The 22882-nt window shown below is 42.3% G+C and overlaps 1 protein-coding gene across 2 annotated transcripts in view; it reads right to left on the reverse strand.

Annotated features, from left to right (window-relative positions):
* eloa (elongin A) overlaps positions 1–22879 on the reverse strand; it is a 55920-nt gene extending 33041 nt beyond the window's left edge. For both annotated transcript variants that reach the window (XR_010968870.1, XM_068011269.1), the window contains exon 1: positions 22771–22879. Coding sequence is in view for 1 of the 2 variants with exons in the window: in XM_068011269.1 (XP_067867370.1) it covers positions 22771–22845 (75 nt within the window). In the remaining variant the exon portion in view is untranslated. The remainder of the gene's footprint in view (positions 1–22770) is intronic.
* Between the last annotated feature and the right edge of the window lie 3 nt (positions 22880–22882).

Here is a 22882-nt window from a genome sequence, read left to right on the forward strand (position 1 = left end):
AAGTCCATATAGACAACGTCCATCACCCTGCCCTCATCAATCCTCTTGGTCACCTCCTCGAAAAACGCAATCAAATTCGAGAGACATGATTTCCCACACACAAAGCCATGCTGAATATCCCTAATCAGACCATGCCTTTCCAAATGCATATAAATCCTGTCTCTCAGAATCCCTTCCAATAACTTTCCCACCACTGATGTAAGGCTCACCGGCCTGTAGTTCCCTGGTTTATCCCTGCTGCCCTTCTTAAATAAAGGCACAACATTAGCTATCCTCCAGTCTTCCGGTACCTCACCCGTGGCTAACAATGATACAAAAATCTCTGCTAGGGCCCCAGCAATCTCCTCCCTTGCTTCCCATAGTATCCTAGGATACACTTGGTCAGGCCCTGGGGATTTATCCACCTTAATATGCTTCAAAACCTCCAACACCTCCTCCTTTGTAATGTTGATAAGCTCCAGGATATCAGTGTTCCCTTCCTTGAACTCACTAGCTTCCATGACATTCTCCAAGGTAAATACAGATGAGAAATATTCATTTAAGACCGCGCCGATTTCCCTTGGCTCCACACATAGATTGCCACACTGATCCTTAAGGGGACCTACTCTCTCCCTAGCTATCCTTTTACTCTTAATATACTTATAGAATCTTTTAGGATTCTCCTTTATCTTATCTGCCAGGGAAATCTCATGGCCCCTTTTCACCCTCCTAATTTCCTTCTTAAGTGTAGTCCTACATCCCCTATACTCCTCAAGGGACTCGCTCGATCCCAGCTGCCTATACCTGACATATGCCTCCTTCTTTGTCCTGACCAGACCCTCAATATCCCTCGGCAACCAAGGTTCCCTAAACTTGCCAGCCTTGTCCTTCCATCTAACAGGAACATGCCGGCCCTGAACTCTTCCTATCTCACTTTTAAAAACCTCCCACTTGCCAGACGTCCCTTTACCTGTAAATGTTTGAGAGAGTTCCTGTCTGATGCCATCGAAATTAGCCTTCCCCCCAATTTAGGACTTCAACCTGAGGACCAGTCCTATCCTTTTCCATAACTATCTTGAAGCTAATAGAGTTATGGTCACTGGTCCCAAAGTGCTCCCCCACTGACACATCAACCACCTGCCCATCTTCATTTCCTAAGAGGAGGTCGAGTGTATCCCCTTCTCTAGTAGGGCCATCCACATACTGCTTCAGAAAACTATCCTGGACACACTTAACAAATTCTTCCCCATCTTCCCCTTAGCACTAAGGCAGTCCCAGTCAATATTAAGGAAGTTAAAATCACCTACTATTACAACCCTATAATGCCTACACCTATCTGTGATTTCCCTGCATATATGCTCCTCCACTTCCCTCTGACTATTGGGGGGGCTTATAGTATAATCCCAAAGTGATCACCCCTTTCTTATTTCTAAGTTCTACCCATATGGCCTCGCTGGACATTCCCCCTGGGATATCCTCTCTAAGTACTGCCGTGATGTCCTCTCTAATCAATAGTGCAACTCCCCGCCCTCTCTTACCTCCACCTCTGTCACGCTGGAAAAATTGGTACCCCGGAACACTGAGCTGCCAGTCCTGCCCATCCCTCAAACACGTTTCCGTAATAGCCATAATATCACAAGCCCATGTACCAATCCATGCTCTGAGTTCATCTGCCTTACCTGTAAGGTTCTTGCATTAAAGTAAATGCAGTTTAGCCTGCCAGACCTTCCACGCTCCCTCTCCTGCCCCTGCCCGGCCTGCCTACCGGACATGCTTGCTTTAACCTCTACATTTGCCTCAACTATCTCATCTGAGCGACTACTACTTTGGGTCCCACCCCGCTGCAAGACTAGTTTAAACCCTCCCGACTAGTGCTAGCAAACCTCCCCGCAAGGATATTGGTCGCCCTCCAGTTTAGATGAAACCTGTCCTTCTTGTACAGGTCACCTCTGCACCAGAAGAGATCCCAATGATCCAAGTAGCTGAAGCCCTCCCGCCTACACCAGTTCTTCATGATTGATGAAACAAACTAAAGTAAAAAATTTTTTTAAAGAACTAAAAATAAAAAGGGAGACCCGTCTTTGCTCTGAAATTATTGAACTCAATGTTCAGTCTGGCAGGCTGTATTGTGCCTAACCGGTAAATGAGATGCTGCTCCTCGAGCTTGCGTTGATGTTCACTGGAACACTGCAGCAATCCCAGGACAGATATCTGGGCAGGAGAGCAGGGGGTGGGGTGTTGAAATGGCCAGCAATCGGAGGCTCGGGGTCATGCTTTCGGACTGAGCAGACGTGTTCCGCAAAGCGGTCACCCAATCTGCATTTGGTCTCCCCAGTGTAGAGGAGACCACATTGTGAGCAGCGAATACAGTATACTAAATTGAAAGTATAAGTAAATTGCTGCTTCACCTGAAAGGAATGTTTGGGGCCTTGGATAATGTGGAGAGAAGAGCTAAATGGGCAGGTATTACACCTCCTGCGATTGCATGGGAAGGTGACAAAGTGTTGGGGGTAATGGAGGAGTGGACCAGGGTGTCGCGGAGGGAACGATCCCTTCGGAATGCTGACAGGGGCGGGGAAGATGCATTTGGTGGTGGTATCATGCTGGACATGGTGGAAATGGCAGAGCATGATCCTTTGGATGTGAAGGCTGGTGGGGTGGAAAATGAGGACAAGGGGAACCCTGTCACGGTTCTGGGAGGGAGGAGAAGGGGTGAGGGTAGAGGTGCAGGAAATGGGCCGGACATGGTGGAGGGACCTGTCAACCACAGTGAGGGGTTTATATTCGGTTGAGGAAAAAGGAAGACATGTCAGAAGCGCTGTCGTGGAAGGTTGCATCATCAGACGGAGAAATTGGGAGAATGGAATGGAGTCCTTACAGGAGGCAGGGTGTGAAGTGTAGTCGAGGTAGCTGTGGGAGTCGGTGGGCTTATAATGAATATTAGCAGACAGCCTATCTCCAGAGATAGAGACAGAGAAGTCGAGGAAGGAAAGGGAAGTGTCGGAGATGGACCATGTAAAGATGAGAGAAGGGTGGAAATTAGAAGCAAAGTTGATAAAGTTTTCCAGTTTGGGGCAGGAGCAGGAAACAGTGCCCGATACAGTCATCAATGTACCGGAAAAAGAGTTGGGGGAGCGGGCCTGAGTAGGACTGTAACAAGGAATGTTCAACATATCCCACAAAAAGGCATAACTAGGACCCATGTGGGTACCCATAGCAACACCTTTTACTTGAAGGAAGTGAGTGGAGTTGAAGGAGAAGTTGTTCAATGTCAGAACAAGTTCAGCCAAGCGGAGAAGGATGGTGGCGGATGGGGACTGGTTGGGCCTCTGTTCAAAGAAGTGGAGAGCCTTCAAACCGGCCTGGTGGGGGATGGACGTGTAGAGAGATTGGATGTCCACAGTGAAGAGGCGGCGGTTGGGGCCTGGAAACTGGAAATCGTCAAAATGACATAGGGTGTCAGGAGAGTCACGGATGTAGGTGGGAAGAGACTGGACCAGGGGAGAAAAAAAAAAGAGAGTCAAGATAGGAAGAAATAAGTTCAGTGGGGCAGGAACAGGCTGAAACAATGGGTCTGCTGGGACAGTCCTGTTTGTGGATTTTGGGAAGTAGGTAGAAGCAGGCTTTGCTAGTTCTGAAGGGTCACTGACCTGAAACGTTAACTCTGCTTCTCTCTCCACAGATGCTGCCAGACCTGCTGAGTATTTCCAGCATTTTTTGTTTTTACATCACCTGAGTCAGTGGGTTCAAGTCCTACTCTCCAGTCTTGAGCACAGAATCCAGCTGACACTTCAATGGCGTATTTCGAGAGAGTGCTGCACTGTCAGAGGTGTTGTCCTCTGGCTGAGATATTAAACTGAGACCTGGTCAGCCTGCTCAGGTGAAAGATCACATGGCTCTATTCAAAGAAGAGCAGGGGAGTTCTCTTTATTGGACAGGACACTGTTTATCCCCTCAATCAACATCACTAAAAGAGATCATCTTATTGCTGTTTGTGGGACCATGCTGTATGCAAAATGGCTGCTGTGTTTCGTACTTAACAGCAGTGACTACACTTCAAAAATTGTTTTGGAATATCCCGAGGTCATGAAAGGTACTATACAAATGCAAGTTCTTTTTATTTACAGCACTTTTGACATGAGCATCCCAGTGTCAATCCTCATGAACAGCACACTTATTCTCATACTGACTTTTTTTTTTAAAAGAGGCAGCATGACAATGCTGGGTTATGGACCACAATCGCAAGCAGTCGAAATAGGCCGGATCCTCCATTTAACTAAGTTATCACTTTCAGCCATACTGCTGTGGGGAAGCACTGAATGGAAAATGGAAGGGAGAGAAAAAGTTATAACCGGACCACCTTCCCTCACTCATTAGCTAGTTTAAGAATTCCATGAAGGGCAGGTCATTTGCCTACTCTGCGAGATTCTTGGCCCGTTGAGACTTTAAGCTAAAGAAGGGGGTGGGGGGAAAAAATCACCTTTTGGGATTACTTTCATCTTCAGAAGAGTTTAGAAGTGCTGCATAAATGTATAAAGGGACTCAAGCCAATGGGCGAGCTTTTATGGTAGAAATAGCAGTGAGGCTAATTACTGGAAATCAGAGAACAACTTCCAGGGACCAGTTAAACGTGGAAATCAGGACACTGCTGTCTAAGGTGCTCTGCTCCTCCAAAAGCAACACAATAACAGTACCTGGCTGAGAGAGCCACCTTTCAAATACATTGAATGGCATAAGGTTGCTGCAGTTACCTGTTAAGTATGTACTAAACTCACCTGAAAAGTTAGATCTTGTCCACTCCAGTGTAAGTACCCATTTAACAACATAATAATCTTAATTAATGCCAAACAACCTCTCTTTTTTAGTTTTCTTTCCATCTCTTATCTCGCTCTTAATCCAGTCTTTCTTTCCCTCTCTTTATTTTGCTTTCTGTTCTTGATTAGACACTGAATTTAGTATTCTAACTGGCTGTTTCTGGTTCAGACTCTGCACTGCTAATTAATGATTATTCACTCTGATTGGTTAAGGAGATTTACCGTTGCTTGCCCTGTTCACACAGGTCCCAGATGTCCTGTAGAGGGCGCAGTGTTTTTTGGCTCTCTATAGCAAATTTGAGCACTAAGTCCCAAAGAGTCGATGGGCATGGGCAGATAGTAGGCAGGCAGGCAGGGCGTATAGGCAGCTGGGATAGGATTCAAAGAAAGCATGCATAATTGGAGTCAGCAAGGAATAACCTGGGTGGGAATGGTGCTGAGAAGCACAAGAGGTGGCCCAGAAAGAGAAATTCAAGTAGCAGGTAAAGAGTGGTTCAAAAGTCCCAATTCTTCAGTCTTTGGATGAGGGACTGCAGGTCTGACACAGGAAGGAAGCAAGCAACAGAGGGTTTGGTGAGCAGGCCTTTGATCGAGGAACCACAGTTAACAGTATAAAGGGAGAAGGAGCACCAGACACTGGACAGCAAAACTTTAAAAAGCTACCAACAGATTTAAGAGTCAATAAAAGTTAGGTGCAGAACAAAAGGGAAAGGAGTTTAAGTGAAAAAGAAAACATAACAAAGGAAAAAGTGGTAAAGCTAACTGGCGAGAAAAAGGAGAACTCACAAAACAATGTCAACAGTGGTGGGAAGAATATAAGGCAAGAAAAATGATATTTTTATAGGCATTAAAGCATTACTCAGATTTTATTTTCACACCAATCCAGAGTGCTCACTAATTTTTTTTTTATTCATTCATGAGATGTGAGCATCGCTGGCAAGGTCAGCATTTGTTTCCCACCCTAATTGCCCTCGAGAAGGTGATGCTGAGCCACCTTCTTGAACTGCTGCAGTCCAAGTGGTGTAGATACACCCACAGTGGTGTTAGGAGAGCGAGTTCCAGGTTTTTGACCCAGTGACAGTGAAGGAACGGCAATATAGTTCCAAGTCAGGATGATGTGTGAGTGGAACTTGCAGGTGGTGGGGTTCTCATGCATCTGCTGCCTTTGTCCTTCTAGGTGGTAGAGGTTGCGGATTTGGAAGGTGCTTTCAAAGGAGCCTTGGCAAGTTGCTGCAGTACATCTTGTAAGTGGTACACATTTCTACCACTGTGCGTCGGTGGTATAGGAGTAAACGTTTAATGTGGTGGATGGGAGTGCTAATCAAGTGGGCTGCTTTGTCCTGGATGATGTTGGAGCTGCACTCATCCAGGCAAGTGGAGTGTATTCCATCACACTCCTGACTTGTGCCTTCTAGATGGTGGACAGGCTTTGGGGAGTCAGATGAGTTACTTGCCACAGAATTCAGAGTCTGACCGGCTCTTATAGCCACAGCAATTATATGGCTGGTTCAGTTAAGTCTCTGGTCGTGGTTAACCACCACTCCCCCCACCCCTCCACCCCCCAGGATATTGACGGTGGAGGATTCACCGATGGTAATGCCACTGAACATCAAGAGGAGATGGTTAGATTCTCTCTTGGTGGAATGGTCATTACCTGTCTCTTTTGAGGCACGAATGTTCCTTGCCCTTATCAGACCAAGCTTGAATGCTGTCCCGGTCTTGATACATGGGGGTATGGACTGCTTCAGCATACGAGTCATCGCAAATGGTACTGCTGAATACTGTGCAATCATCAGTGAACAGCCCCACTTCCAATCTTCTGATGGAGGGAAGGTCATGCTGGATATGATTCCACAGATGCTGGCTAATTTGTGTTGGGTCCAGTTCAATGGGTGCCAATATTCCCTTGCACCATTCCCAAGTGGTCATTCTTTGGGTGAGGGAACAGACAAGGAATATCAGGTCATTTTCCATGCGAAACACTCTATCCTCACCAGATAGCCACAGAGCAGCACCTTTTAGCAGGTTATTAGATAGCGTTCAGAAACAGTAATCATGACTGATCATCTCTCCTTAGCCCAGCAGGATTAAAGTGAACAGAAGTCATAGTCATTTACGGAACAGAAGGAGGCCATTTGGTCCATCAAGTACATGTCAGCTCTTCACGGGTTGTGCAGTCAGTCCCACTCTCCGGCTTGATCCCTATAGCCATCCAACTTCCTCTTGAAGTCAATAATTGTCTCTGCTTCCACTCTCTCAGTCATAGATCCGATTCCAGGATCAAACCCAGGACCTTCCCGGTCTGTACCATTCCATTCCATACTGGGCTGTATATTTACTCTCAAAGTGATAAATGGATTCACTTATAAATTTCTAAATTAAACTGTTTCCTTTTGTTCCAAGGGAAAATTGCCATTGCTTTCCTCCAAGAGTTAAAAACAATCTCCTCTGAAGAACACTTATTCAGAGGATTAAAATGCAGATAAGAAAAACTTTTCACAACCTCGTGATGTCCCAAGTGCTTTCCAGCAAATAAAATTGTTTGAAGTATAGTAACTTGCAATGTAGGAAACACACAGCCAATTTGCACAGAAGGGTCAAACTAATAGCAATAGCGATAGGGGTTGTAGACATAAATGTTGGACATACCTCCCCTGCTCTTCTTCACATAGTGTTGTGGTATCTTTTACTTCCCTTAATACAGCCACTGATGTGTTAGCCTAGATTATGTGCTCAAGTCTCGAGTGGGATTTGAATCCACAACCTTCTGACTCAAGATGAGTTGCTACCACTGAGCCAAAGCCAACGCAATCATAAATACTTTGACTTGTCCAGGCTGGCTGCTTTAAGTTCAAACTCTTCAACAGCTGTTTGTGTGTCTTGCTGCAGGATAGACAACATGCTGCCACAAGGAAATTATGAAGAAAGTGCAACAGGCCAGGAGCACAGCTGCTCTGGTGCCATATATGGCAAGCTGATGTTCCTGTACAGAACATTGGAATGGCTGAACTTGCACTGACATCAGCTTCCATCTATGGGAATCTCACACTCAGTAGTTGCTTCAGCCAGCTATAAATGGCCTCTCTGACATGGTACAGTTGCCCAAATGGCAAAAATAGCAACCACCTGACACTCATCATCTTAAGGGTGACAAACAGGCACAATTCACCCATCCTCCCGATACTGTTCTTTTAAAATGAAATTTCAACAAAAACCAGATGAGATAATTAGTGCATTAAAGTACTGGTACATCCATATGTCACAACAGCAACACACAGATTACTGAAGTGGATGCATACCTAATTCCAAACGTATCAAATCTTGCTAAAGGATTCAAATGTACAAAAACACTTCCTATTCATTCCCCTTACTGAAATGTTGCAGCATCAAATACAATATGAATAAATACAACAGAGAACAGTACAGGAATTCAAAATAAATTTAACAAATGCTATATGTTCCATGCCACAAATTAAATACTGAATTTATGCAACACCTTTAATGAAGAAAATCATCTCAATGCTTAAGTAAAAAACAGCTATGCCTCAAGGTTCAATATCATGTTGAATCTTGAAATACTGAAAATGGTAAGAATAATTGTAAATCAAATTCTTGTTGAGTATTCTATATATTTAAAGACAGAAGGCTAAACCGTTGTTTGTATGTCATTGCCATTGATAGCTTTAACATCAGGTTAACGCTTTGCTGCTGCCCTGTTATACATAGGCCTAACCACTGCTCGCCATATAGTTCTGATCAAAGGATATCTCTCAGGAAATTCTTCTTGGACGCAGTCAATTGATTGCCAAATTTCAGTCAAAAGGAAAGTGACGTTATATATTTGAATTCTCCTCACCAATCCCATCCTGTGGGAGAGATCTCTGCTCAACCCACCACCCACTGACAGGACAGTCTCAGTTAGGAACACCAAGCAAGGAAAGTCAAAGGCACAGTATGTGAGTGGGGCTGAGCTATTCTGATTGTAAAATTCTAAAATACAGATTAATAGCATTTTCCACTTTTTGTAACAATAAGTAATTATTGGTATAATGTTGCTTTATTTCAATTTAGCTTAAATAAGCTAAACATTGCAAACTTAGTTTTGCAAAATGCAAAAGTATATTTCTCAAATAATTATGCAGTATTTCAAAAGTCTGCAAGAGAATCACTCAATCTTTTGCCGTTAGGGCTGCATTGCTTGTGTGCACATCTTTTCAAAGTGGTAGTGACTCAGGTCTAAAATGGACTCCAACAGCTGATTAGAAACTGAAAAGCCTGTTCAGTAACACTGTGATCTGCTACTTGCAACCCTCCACAACAGAGCATACAAAAATTTAATTTATATTCATCACACTTGTTGAAGTTCCTGACCTTTGTTGTTGCTGTTGCAAGTGTCTGTATGTTGAACTATCACCTGAAAGCACAGCATCACAAACGAGAAAGAGAGAGAGAGAAATTTGTGGATAATGGGTAGCTCCACATTAGCAGCAAACTATTTCCTTAGGGTGACAGGAATCACAGTCTTTTCCCAATTCACATACTAACCCTCTGCCCACAGGCTGGGGAGATGACACTGAAATTTTACAACAAAGAAGACTGGACTTGGATTTATAGACCATTCCTCAAGATCGATAGTTTAGTGAATATGGAGTGTTTTTTGTTTCCAAGCAAAAAACTATTAAAAATGAGTATTCATTGTTATCAAGACAACACAATAAATATACTGTCGGGGGAGAAAAAAGCATGCTCAGGAAGCTATTAGTCCCACTGGTTACTAAGGTGCTAAGACTTAACAGTTTATTGGCCTGATTTCTTCTTTTATTTAAAAGGAAAAATATTCTTACAAAATACAGTAATCTTCAGTTTCTGTTCATCATGCCATTGTAGACTAAGGGAGATAGAGCACTATGTGCAGTGTTTATGTACCAGAGACTGTGCTGGCAGAACTACCCACTCAAATGGTTGTCACAACAGATAGTATAAATTGCTGACTGTGTTGTACAGTGCCTTGCCTATGTTTTTGCAAATCATTCTGTTTGTTAAATCAATCTCAACCATAACTATGCCTGTGCAGTGCATTAACATGCCAGAATTCCATCATCTGAATTCACGGAAGATGGTGCATTAAGCAGCCTGTGTGTTTTTCAACAAATAAATAATTTACCACTTTAAGGCTTCACTATCAAAAGACCTGGATCGCATAGAGAATAAAAAGCACAGCTTTTGATTGCAATTAAAATGGTCTACTTATGAAAACTGTTATCAAGCCAAGGAAGGAAGGAGTTGGGAAACAAAGCCTGATCTGTGACAGACAGCCCCATACCTGTAGTAGATTTCCCAGTGACATTGCGGTCGTAGAAAGATGATTCAGAATCCACTATAAAGTATACATTCCTAGCAATGTTCATCAAGGGCTGAGTTACTCTTGCGTGCTGTTGAAAGGCAGCAGTTTAAATTTACAGATTCACTGCAGTACATGGCTTGATAAACTGTCTTAAGCAGGCAGTGAAAAGTGATATGTTCAAAGAACGGTGTACCAGTTGAAACAACTTACCTAATGCTTACACAAAAACACATTTTTGTCACTTCCACTCACACTCTAACCAAAGGATTATTAATATAGATGGCCAGTCACAAACATGTTAGTTTATAATAATGTTTGGTCTACAAAATGGTCCTTACTGTGGTCTATGGGGCAATTTGCTTCTGCACACAGGTGTGTAAGTTTCAGGGCTGTTCCAAGCAAGATATGGAGGCCAAAACCATAATTCAAAAAAATTCACCTCTAAACACCACAAAATCAATCAATAGGGCTCGAAGAGCATAGTGGCGCAGTGGTTAGCACCACAGCCTCACAGCTCCAGCGACCCGGATTCGGTTCTGGGTACTGCCTGTGCGGAGTTTGCAAATTCTCCCTGTGACCGCGTGGATTTCCGCCGGGCGCTCCAGTTTCCTCCCACAGCCAAAGACTTGCAGGTTAATAGATAAATTGGCCATTGTAAATTGCCCCTAGTATACGTAGGTGGTAGGAGAATGGTGGGGATGGTGGTAGGGAATATGGGATTAATGTAGGATTAGTATAAGTGGGTGGTTGTTGGTCGGTACAGACTTGGTGGGCCAAAGGGCCTGTTTCAGTGCTGTATCTCTCTATGACTCTAGCAGATAGGAAGAGTGTGTAAAATGACAGACAGCCAAAAAGGAAAGTCAAAATGGCAATGTCAATAAACAGGTCATGTCACAACCCAAGATGGCAGCTCTCTTACAGAGCACCCGCACACAAGCTAGCAGGAAAATTTAAAAGCAATGGCAAAAGATGCAGCATAGAATATTACCAGGATCAGAGGCCACAGTTATGGAGAGACTTGAGAATTAGGACTTCTCTCACGAGAACTGAAAAAGTTAAGGGGTAACCTGATAACGGTCTTCAAGGCTATGAAGGGCTATGATAAGGTAAAACAGAGATAAATTGTTCCCACTGGTCAGCAAGAATAGTAACAAGAGAGCACAAATTTAAGATCACAAAAAGAATTGAAGGTGAAAAGAAAATACTCACACAGAAATCTGCAATTTTCCAACACACACCATTGTTGAAGCAGATTAGTAAAGCATTGGACTCAACTGTAATAACCCACAGTCTAACAGTCTAGGCCAGGAGACACATGCAGAGAATGATACTTGAAATAGAGTCAATGCTTTCAGGAATGGCATAGGAGCGAAGAGAAAAAAAAACACAAACATATACGACTGCAACTTGTGTTTCAACACATTTTGGTTAATGTTTTAAGAACGTAACACCAATTTAATTATTAACAAGAGATTAAATATTGACAGCATAGGATATCCCAGAAAGTATAATATGCAACTCAAGTTCAGAACCCAGTAACAACCAACATTTACACTCAAGATTCTCCAAGTAATAAATCTGCTTGATGCAGCTTGAGCAATTGAAGGAGGAAAAATGACAGGATAGTTCCAATAGCTCTACAGGCTGACTAATGAACAGTACTCAGAACCTGTGGAGGTATACTCCCTCCCAGCAGAGCATGGAAACATGATTACAATTTGGCTTGGCTTCAACAAGGAGGGACTGTTTTAAGGATTGTAAAAGAGAAATCTAACAAAAAGTCAGAAGGAATTCCAATTTGGCAATCTCTGGTATCAATAAACAAACACACCAAGTCCATGAAAAAGGAATTAGGTTCATAACTGCTATTCCCTTTACACCAAATTTCGGATCACAGCTGGATTGTAATGGAAGGAACCTACCCATGGGGAAACAAAATGTAAGAAGATACAGTAGGCAATTCAATTCAGTTTGCCCTCTACCTTTTGTCACTGTACCTGGAATCTGCTGAGTCAAGAGTAAGCTTATAAAATAATACATTACAATAAAAAAAACCTCTGGAGAACAAGTGACAACAAATAAGGCATAATCCATACCTAAACTTATTGCACATAAAAGACTCTCATCCCATCAACCTTCAGCTAAAATTAGATCACAAATGTTATGAGCACGATGGTAACCTCTTGCTTCACCCAACCACTCTTTCCTCTCTTGTGCCCAAAAGCAGAAGTTTTCTATTGCTACATTGCGCGGGCTTACTATTCCTGACATTTTAACAGCAGCTCCTTATGGTCAGACTAAGGCCTTAAAATATAAAATGCTTGATCATACTCCCAAGTTCATAAAACCATGATCATGTGCCAGTAATTAAAACATTTTAAAATACTATTAAGTGCCAAAGGAATACAAACAAATCAATTACAAGATGGAGCAGATGAGACAACTATTGAGAACACAACAATATCCCTTGCTGAATAAACAGGAACTCTCTACAGTCAGAACAAACATTGTGCCCAGTGCTTTAAGAATTAACAAGAAAGCACAGCTATGGCCTGCTTATTATACATGACCTGCATACTAAATTTATCACACACAGAATGAACAGCCGTCAGGATCGCACCTGCTCCTCAGAGGGTTAGATTTACTTAGTTCACTGGGTGATATATTTCACTAAAGCAGGATTCTGTAGATGGAGAAGGGTGAGGAAAAGCAGGGTGCAGGGGAAGAAAGGGAGTGAGGAAGGTTCACACTCTTGTTATCCGGTCAGTGCGCAGCTTGACAGGATTTGTAATGAAGCTTCAACATGAATTACCTCCCCATTTTAGGCTAAAGCAGTCTCCTGGGCATCAACTAGCCCCTGGTGAAGGATGGATAGGCAAGAGGGAAATTGGATAGTCAAGAGGGAAATTGAATATGCAAAGATTTAGAAACATAGAAAAGAAACAAGGAATGTTCCTTATGAATTAATACCAGGGGAAAAAGAAAAACCACTGAGGGCACAGTTACCTCAACATAATTGGGTTTCATTTACTATCAAGTGACTTAATAACGATTCACTAATAATTCTGTTTACAGCTGAACCAATGAGCAGCTGTGTTATCTCAGCTTACACAGAAATGTGGTGACTAATATAGGTAAGTTTTAAAACCACAAAGAGTTTTGCCTTTTGGAATAATAAAAATAGTGCTGCCCACAAAAACAACTACAATTTTAAAACTTACTTCTGAATCTATTTTTCTTGCCTTTCTTTTGCATACACTATTTGAGCTGAGAACGAAAATTAACTGTTTAAAGCACCACATATTGCTGCTTCAAATGCATCTGAACATCATTAACTATCTGTGGGAAACTGAATGCAAGTAACTATCACCACAATCAAACCCCAGATAATGGAAAATGCCCAAGTCATTAATTCCTGTAAGCAGAGCAGGAACAGGGATGTAATACATACTTATTGGTCGCTTCAGGTATGACAGTAAGTTTACCTTCAAGAATAGACCCCAAGTTGATTTTAAATTGTCCTGGCCATTATTTATCCCTTAATTAACAATTTCTTTTTAAATTACCTTGTCATTATCACATTGATCCTTGTGGGAGTTTGTTGTGCTCAAATTGGCTGCTGCGTTTCCCATATTACATTAGTGACTACACTTCAAAAGTACTTAAGAGTCATAGAGATACAGCACTGAAACAGGCCCTTCGGCCCACCGAGTCTGCGCTGACCATCAACCACCCATTTATACTAATCCTACATTAATTCCATATTCCCTACCACATCGTCACCTTCCCTCAATTCTCCTACCACCTACCTACACTAGGGGCAATTTACAATGGCCAATTTACCTATCAACCTGCAAGTCTTTGGCTGTGGGAGGAAACCGGAGCACCTGGCGGAAACCCACGCGGTCACAGGGGGAACTTGCAAACTCTGCACAGGCAGGACCCAGAACCGAACCCGGGTTGCTGGAGCTGTGAGGCTGTGGTGCTAACCGCTGCGCCGCCCCATTGGCTATAAAATGCTTTGGGTCGTACTGAGGTCATGAAAGGCGCAATGGAAATGCAAGCCTGCCCTTCCTTCTAAAACAAAAGATTACCCAACACAAGCTTATGTTCTAATTTTTAAAAAAAAAGATTTTTGTACTTGTTTACAATAATGAAAAAATAGAAGCCAGGTTATATTTCCTGACTCCAGTTGCCAGTAACCCCTCTCCACTAAAGGGTGTCAAGACACCCAAAACACCACACCATCAATCAAGACATTAGTTAATAGAACAGATCCTCTTAACAAAATATTTCTAGCACACTGCAAAAAAACCCCAGAAAATATTAAAAGAAAAGCTACACAAAATTCTGTAAATAAAAACATGCAGTCCTTTCCACAGCAGTACATAATGCCAATACAAGCTTAAAAACGGATTTGCTTTTTAAAAAGGTTTTGCTCCCAAGCCCTCATGCCCCATTTACAAACTAAGAGAAAAGTAAGCAGTCTGAGTTTTCCGCCTATGACACCACAACTGGCCAAGAACAACAGCAGGACAGCAGCCTCTCTCCTAATAACGAATCACTCTGCCTCCTCTCCAAGTGGATATAGATAATTCTACAGTATGATGGGGAAGTACAGATTTTTCCACCCATGTAATGGTATAAAATGTTTTACTGATCAACTAAACATAACTCCTTGCCTTGCAAACTGGAAAAGAGGAGCATACAGTTTGATCACTTAGCCAAAGGCTTAAAGTAGCTATTTACTGTTTTTATGCAGAGCACCCCAGGTTTGCTCCCAGGAAAAACAAGGGCTAATCGGCAATTGGTGTAATGGCAGGCCTTGACTTATACCACTCATTCCTGGTACTCACACTACTTGAAAATGCAAAGCTCTCATTAGAACAAACAAACCAACAAGATTTATGCAACCTGTAGATTAAGACTTCATGTGGAAAGACAAAGGAATTCCTATTTCAAATGGGAAAGCCCAGAGGCACTTCAACTTCAAACAGAAAGACATAGTGATAATTTAAAAGGACAACCTGGATGTGGGCACATTGACACACAGGGCAAGATAAAGTATAATTCCTGTGAATTCCCAGTGGGTGGCATATAATTCAGTTAATGCATAAGGAAACAAGGAATAAAACTCAAGTACTTCAGGATAACTCAGTCAAGATCAATCATGTGCACCTCCTGGCAGCCAAAACAGAAAATAGGAGTTACAGGTAGTTACTCAGACTGACAAAAGGTGTGCAATGGTGTTCCATAAGGATTTGCATTGGACCACTGTTGTTCACCATTTACATAAATGATTTGGAATCAAAATTTGTGTATGACACCAAATTGGGGAGTATCATTCGTACTGACAAAGGCTGCGACAAGGTACAAGTAGATATTAATAAACTTGTAAAATGAGCATCTAATTGACAATGAATTTTAATATAGACAAGTGTGAGATGGTTCATTTTGGTAAGACGCATGAGCAAGCCACATACTCCTTGGAAAATTAGTGGCTCAATCGGGTAGATGAGAAAGTCATCAAATATGTTTTTGCTGTGTAATGCAAATGTGCATTGCATATAAAATAGAATGGAAAGAGTTGAGGTAACTCGTGTTCGGTATCAAAGGAATCTGATCGCTCGCAATTGTACTTTCCAAAATGTCAAATTTGAACTGCTTTGTAAAGTATTTTTTTACAATTTATGAATAAAGTTTATTTTTGGAAAAAAAAATCTGGGGTACACAAATCCATCAGGCATGGTCTACACGGAATGTCCTCAAGGCCCTACAGGAAAAGGAGATGGTGGATCCTGTCGGATGGTTCTCCGAGCAGACTGCCAAAGTCATTTGGCAGAATGCCTCATCGCCAGAACTTTCAAACAAGCACCAAGATGTAGGTTGGCTGGTAGTGAGAAGGGCCCTCCCCGTCAGATCCTTCCTGCAAGCCCAGAGTCTAACTGCCTCCACACGCTGCCCTCAAGGTGGCTGTGGTGGGGAAGAGAGAGTCATCCACCTCCTTCTGGAATGTGCCTTTGCAAAGTAGGTCTGGAAAGAGATGCAGTGGTTTTTCTCGAGGTTCATCCTGAGCACCTTTGTAGCACAGGGCTCTGTGCTCTATGGGCTGTTCCTAGTGATGCACACAGAGATAAATATCAACTGCTACTGGAGGACTATCGTCTTGGTGAAAGACACTCTTTGGTCTGCCCGAAACATGCTAGTCTTCCAATGTTAAGAGTTATCCACGACCGAGTGTTGCAGACTAGCACATTCCAAGGTCCAAGACTATGTGCTGAGGGATGCACTAAAGCTTGGGGAAGCAGTCACAAAGGCTCAATGGGGGAAAGGCACTGTGTAAGGTCCTCCCACCACAGTGTACAGAGGGTCTGGAACCAGTGTAAAATCCCTCAGGCTGTACCAAATATGTTTTTGCTGTGTAATGCAAATGTACATTGCGTATGAAACGGAATGGAAAGAATTGTGAGGCAACCCATTCTCTGTATCGAAGGAATCTAATCGCTATTGTACTTTTTGAAATGTCAAATTTGAACTGCTTTGAACTATTCTGTAATTTAAATAAAAACCAATATGAAGAATAAAGTATATTTTTGGGAAAAAAAGGAGGTTCTCCCAGGCTGAGGCTGCACTTAATGCACTTCAGGGCTGCTGACACCTGTGAAGCTTCCAAATGCGGGACACTTGACTGCGGAATTTGTGGTAGTGGGGACTGCGTTCGCGCCATCCCTGATTTTACTAATTAAGGATAGAATTTTATTAATGCAGAAAAAAAAATGAGGTACAGATACACAAGTCACCAAAAGTAGCGACACAGGTTAATAAGGCCATAAAAAGGCGAACAAAGCATTGAGGTTCATTTCTAGAGGAATAGAATTGAAAAGTAGCGGTTGTGTTAATTTTGTAGAGAACATTAGTTCGACACTCAAGAACTGTGCACAGTTCTGGTCTCCATATTATAAAATGGATACAGAGCCACCAGAGAAGGTGCAGAAAAGATTTACAAAGATGATAGCAGAACGGAGGTATTATACTGAACAGGAAAGATTGAACAGGCTGGGACTCTTTTCTCTAAGAGAAATAAGGCTGAGGGGTGACCCGATAGAGGTCTTTAAGATTATGAAAGGGTTTGATAGCGTAGAGATGATGTTTCCAGTTTTGGGGAAGACCAAATCTAGGAGCTATAAATACAAGATACACACTAATAAATCTAATAGGGAATTCAGAAGAAATTTCTTTACTCAGAAAGTGGTTAGAATATGGAACTCACTAACAGAAGGAGTAGTTGAGGCAAATAGCATAGATGCATTTAAGGAGAAGCTAGATAAGCCCGAGGGAGAAGGGGATGGAATGGAACATGACAGTATAATCTTAGATTTGCCTATTGTTACGGCCAAGTGAGGATGGGTCACAGTCGCCTCCTCTTGCCCTTCCTCTTATTTGACCGCAACAGGGTTTATTCCTTTTTAAACAGTGGCTGTGCTTACCATCTCCAGGAGTGTTTTACCTTTACAGTGATCGTGAAAGAACCAATCGGACAGGTTTTCTTGAGCTTAAACAAGAAACCGTCAAGTTTATTATACTTAACACTCTAACCCCGATTTTAAAATACCAAAAAAATGCTACACATTCACACGAGAATCTCACACACAAATAGATTTGAGGGAAAAATAGATTTGGTGATTGGATTAAAGTCCAGAATAAATACACAGTTTGAGTTGGATGATTCAGTGATTGTCCAGCTGGAGTTGTACGCTTGAAGTCCTTGGTTGGTCAAAGTGCTCTTTGGCTGGCTTGCTTTGCTCAGGGTTTTCTTGAAGGCAAAATTGTAGTTGGCTCTCTTTCCCTTGGTTCTGGCTGCAGCAGTCTGTAGGCTTGGAAAGTCCACAGTCGCAGAGAGTTTTCAAACTTGATGTTTTCGGAGGAGAGGGGGAGCAGGAACGAGAGAAGCACGCAGCCTCCTCTGCTGCTGCACAGTTTCTGCTTGTCTTCTGTCTGTGTAACAAAACTTCTATTTGTTCAGAGAGGGACAGACAGTCACATGGTTGCTTCAGGTTTTCTGGAACCTTCTAATGCAATTCTAGGTTCCACATGCCCCAGGATGTCAATTTACACTTGGAGGGGGTTTGCTCTTTCAAAGTCAATGTGAGGATTCCTTGACTGCCATGCTAATGAAGCCATTTTAGGTCATTCAATCAATTGGAGCAAGCCATTGTCCTGCTGGGCTTCGTTAGACTTTTGTCTCCAGTTCAATTTCTTGGTATTTCAGATGCTAGTTGCTAGTTTTTTTTTTTAAGTTACTGTAGGATTTTTTCCATTAAAATGTTTAATGCAAGTTTTCAACTGTTAAAATTAATATTTCTCATTTGACATATCCTTTCCTTTCCACTTTGGCATCCTTGTCTCGAGAGACAACGGGTAAGCGCCTGGAGGTGGTCCGTGGTTTGTGGAGCAGTGCCTGGAGTGGTTATAAAGGCCAATTCTAGAGTGACAGACTCTTCCACAGGCACTGCAGTAAAGTTGGTTGTAGGGGCTGTTACACAGTTGGCTCTCTCTTTATACTGCTGTCTCTTCTCCTGCCAACTGCTGAGTCTCTTCAGCCCCACCTTTATAGCTGTCCGCCAGCTCCGGCGATCACTGGCAACTGGCTCCCACGACTTGTGGTCAATGTCATAGGACTTAATGTCACGTTTGCAGACGTCTTTAAAGTGGAGATATGGACGGCCGGTGGGTCTGATACCAGTGACGAGCTCGCTGTACAATACATCCTTGGAGATCCTGCCATCTTCCATGCGGCTCACATGGCCAAGCCATCTCAAGCGCCGCTGGCTCAGTAGGACATACATGCTGGGGATGTTGGCTGCCTCGAGGACTTCTGCATTGAAGATACGATCCTGCCACCTGAAGCCAAGGATTCTACGGAGACAGCAAAGATGAAATGTGTTGTGATGTCGTTCTTGGCTGACATACGTTGTCCAGGCCTCGCTGCCATAGAGCAAGGTATTAAGAACACAGGCTTGAAACACTCGGACTTTTGTGTTCAGTGTCAGTGCGCCATTTTCCTACACCCTCTTGGCCAGTCTGGACATAGCAGCAGACGCCTTTCCCATGGGCTTGTTGATTCCTGCATCGAGAGACAGGTCGCTGGTGATGGTTGAGCCTAGGTAGGTGAACTCTTGAAACACTTCCAGAGTGTGGTCGCCGATATTGATGAATGGAGCATTTCTGACAACCTGTCCCATGATGTTCGCTTTCTTGAAACTTGAAAATGAGAATTAATATTTCTCATTTGGCATATAGGGTTTTCTTAACACTGTTACTCCTTTTGCATTCCTTTTTCACCAATTTCCTCTCCTTCCTTCTCCTGGAGGCACTGAATGCTTTCCACGTAAGGTTGCACAAGCATTGGTCATCCTATGATATTTCACCAAATGACCATTTTGTACATGTTCAAAGGGTGTGAGGGAAACACATACAGTCAATACATCACCTGATGTCCACACATGTACCTGATGTCACTGAATGGCAACCAGAGCAGGAACATTGTGAGTTTCCCTTTCCTAGCATAGGGGTGCTAAGACTGCAGTGCCCATTTGTATCAACCAACTCAAACAAACAAACAGTCAAAACCATGAAGTTGAACCTACTGCATCTTTCCTAGGTCTATCATAGCTAAGTTACACATTGACTTAACCAATTGTGCCATCAGAGAACCATTGCTTATATCATTTAGGTTTAATAAAGAGTGCCTTACAGATTAACCAAGAAACCAGATTTTTGCAGATTGTGTTCGCAATCTTGCATTTTTAAAAAAACCAAGTACCTTGCATAGATTATATAAAGATAACTAAAGTAGAAGTGAAAGATGATAATTTGATTTGGAATCATAGGGCATGCGCCATCTGAACCCTGCTGTACACAGGCTTGTAATTTCTTCCTAGCTATCCAACTGTCTGTATACATTACTCTACAATTAAATGTTGGAAAAATAATCACTTTTCCAGAAAGAAGTGCTATTAAAAAACTGGAGTGATTGGAATAATGCAAAGCCATTTTTTTTTGCTTGGACTAGGTAGATGTTTACCAACACTTCACCTACACGGTCTAAAAAGGGAACTGTAATTCTTCAATCAGCAGTCCTAAGTACACAGCTGCAGAAGGATCCCTTGTGGACGAGTATTCACAAGTGAATAACTTTTGATCATTTATATTTAGAAAAGTATCCAATAATAAAAAAGGAAACAAACAATGTTAAAATCTGTATAGTAAAAGCAGAAAATGCTGGAAATACTCAGCAGGTCAGGCAACATCTGTAGAGAGAGTAACAGAGTTAACCTTTCAGGTCAATGACCCATCATCAGAACAGAATATTAAAATACTTGACAGGGTACTTTGTATTGTACAGAATTGAACAGCTGATATCACAACACCCAGTCAAAATATTTTCACATTATTAGAAAGACATCTATTTTTCTCTCCTCTAGCTCTTGGTATGGCATTCAATGGTACCAAATGAGCCAAGTTCCCGTCTCTGCTCGTGGAAAACATTCAGCCTTCATATCAGTTGAACTGAGGCTATGCACTAAGCCTGGGAGTTGAACCTACAATGTCCATCATGGGTGCAATGGTGTGGCCATGTTACTAGACTATTAAACCAAACAATGCGAATTAAAAAAAAAAAAATTCAGTTCAAAAAATCTGGAATCAGTTAAAAAAAAAAAGAAAAATGACAAAGTTGTCAGATCGTCATAAAAACCCAACTGGTTCATTGATGTCTTTTAGGGAGGGGAACCTGTAGTCCTTAACTGGTCTAGCCTATATGCAACTCCAGTCCCACACAAACAAGTAACATTTAACTGTCTTCTGAAGTGGCCTAGCAAGTCACTCAGTTGTATCAAATTGCTACAAAATAAGGTCCCTTCTCAGGGACAACTACAGATGGGCAATCAATGGCAGCCTTGCAACACCCACATCTGGAGACTGAATTTGCAAAAAATAAAAAATACATGCTTCATGGAGCAAATAACAGTCTGACTATTCAAAATAGCCTTACAAATCAAGGATATACGGAAATGGCAGGGTTAGCCCCAGGCCACATAAAATCACACATAAGTTGACAGAGTAGATAGAGAAAAACTGTTCCCACTCACGAAAGGATCAAGAACGAGAGGGCACAGATTTAAAGTAATGGGTAACAGAAGCAAAAACAACATGAGGAAAAACTTTTGCACGCAGCGAGTGGTTAAGGTCTGGAACGCACTGCCTGAGAGCGTGGTGAAGGCAGGTTCAACTGACCCATTCAAAAGGGACTTAGACTGTTATACAAAAAGGAAGAATTTGCAGGGTTACGGGGAGAAGGCGGGGATTGGCACCAGTTGAATTGCTCATTCAGAGCCGGTACAGATACAATGGACCAAATGGCCTCCTTCTGCGCTGTAACAATTCTATGATTCTGAGGTAGGTTTTAAGGAGTCTCTTAAGAGGAAAGAGAGGTGGAGAAATTTAGGGAGGGAACTCCAGAGTCTAGGGCCTAGGCAGCTGAAGGCACGGCCACCAATGGTGCAACGATTAAAATGGGGGATGTTCAAGAGGCCGGAATTAGAGAAGCGCAGCTATATTGGAGGATTGTAAAGCTGGAGGATATTACAGAGATATGGAGGGCCCAGGCCATGGAGAGATTTGAAAACAAGGATGAGAATTTTAAAAATCGAGCCAGTATAGGTCAGCAAATACAGGAATGTTGGGTGAACAGCATTTGGTGTGAATTAGGCCACAGGTAGCAGAGCTTTGGATGACCCCAAGTTTAGAGAGGGTAGAATGTGGGAGGCCGGCCAGGAGTACGAGCAAAGGAAGGTGTGCCTGTTTACTCTGCAATTCAGATTAAAGGGCTGACAGCACATCTAATAATTCAAAACAAAACAAAAAAATCAGAATTCAACCAAATCAACAAGCTTAAAAGAGAAAGTTCCACATCAAAACAAAAGTATTATATATCCATACTTCTCCCTTTATACATAACTGACATTGCTTTGAGGTCCACAAACGCAGCACGGTATAGAAATTATCTGTTAGCATCATTACATATATTTATAGTAACTATTATTCATCACTTAATTACTCATTAACTATCTCTAAAAATTATTTTGAATTGATTCCAGCAAAAAGTCTAGATGGTCCTGATGGCTTATTTAAAAAGTATTACATTTAAAGTCAAAGTGACAGTAAAACATTTCTATTCTCTTCAAATTACTGGCTAGATTTTTTTTTTAATCAATTGGGGTTTCCTGAGAGGTTCAAAGATTGCAATGTCATCACTTTCCTACACTACAGTGGAGATTCTCAGACAGACGTATTATTCGTTTTTGTAAACAGAAATTGAATACATAAAAAGATAATAAAACAAGCGCATTAATACTTCTCATAAAAGGTAGACGCCCAGCACACGACCCTTGGCCTGACCGCTGGTGCCCCAATGGTTTGATTATTAATCAATATTCAATAGATCGATCACTGGTTTCCCAGGTGTTAGTCAAATACCTTTCCGTGGTAGATTTATTACCCCATTCCTTAAGAGTTACCCCCACCGCGAATCCTAGGAGTGACCTAGAGATCCTGGAACTGGCGGTCCTTTACCTTCTTGGGTTCCTGAGCCTCTGACAAACGAGACTGCAGCTTTAAAACCTGCTCCTGCAACCCGTCAGCAGCCATGATCCCACCGTCTCTGGCCCAGCAACCACCCGGAAGT

The sequence above is a fragment of the Heterodontus francisci genome, chromosome 31 (genome assembly GCF_036365525.1).
Source record: "Heterodontus francisci isolate sHetFra1 chromosome 31, sHetFra1.hap1, whole genome shotgun sequence".
NCBI classification, from domain to species: Eukaryota; Metazoa; Chordata; class Chondrichthyes; order Heterodontiformes; family Heterodontidae; genus Heterodontus; species Heterodontus francisci.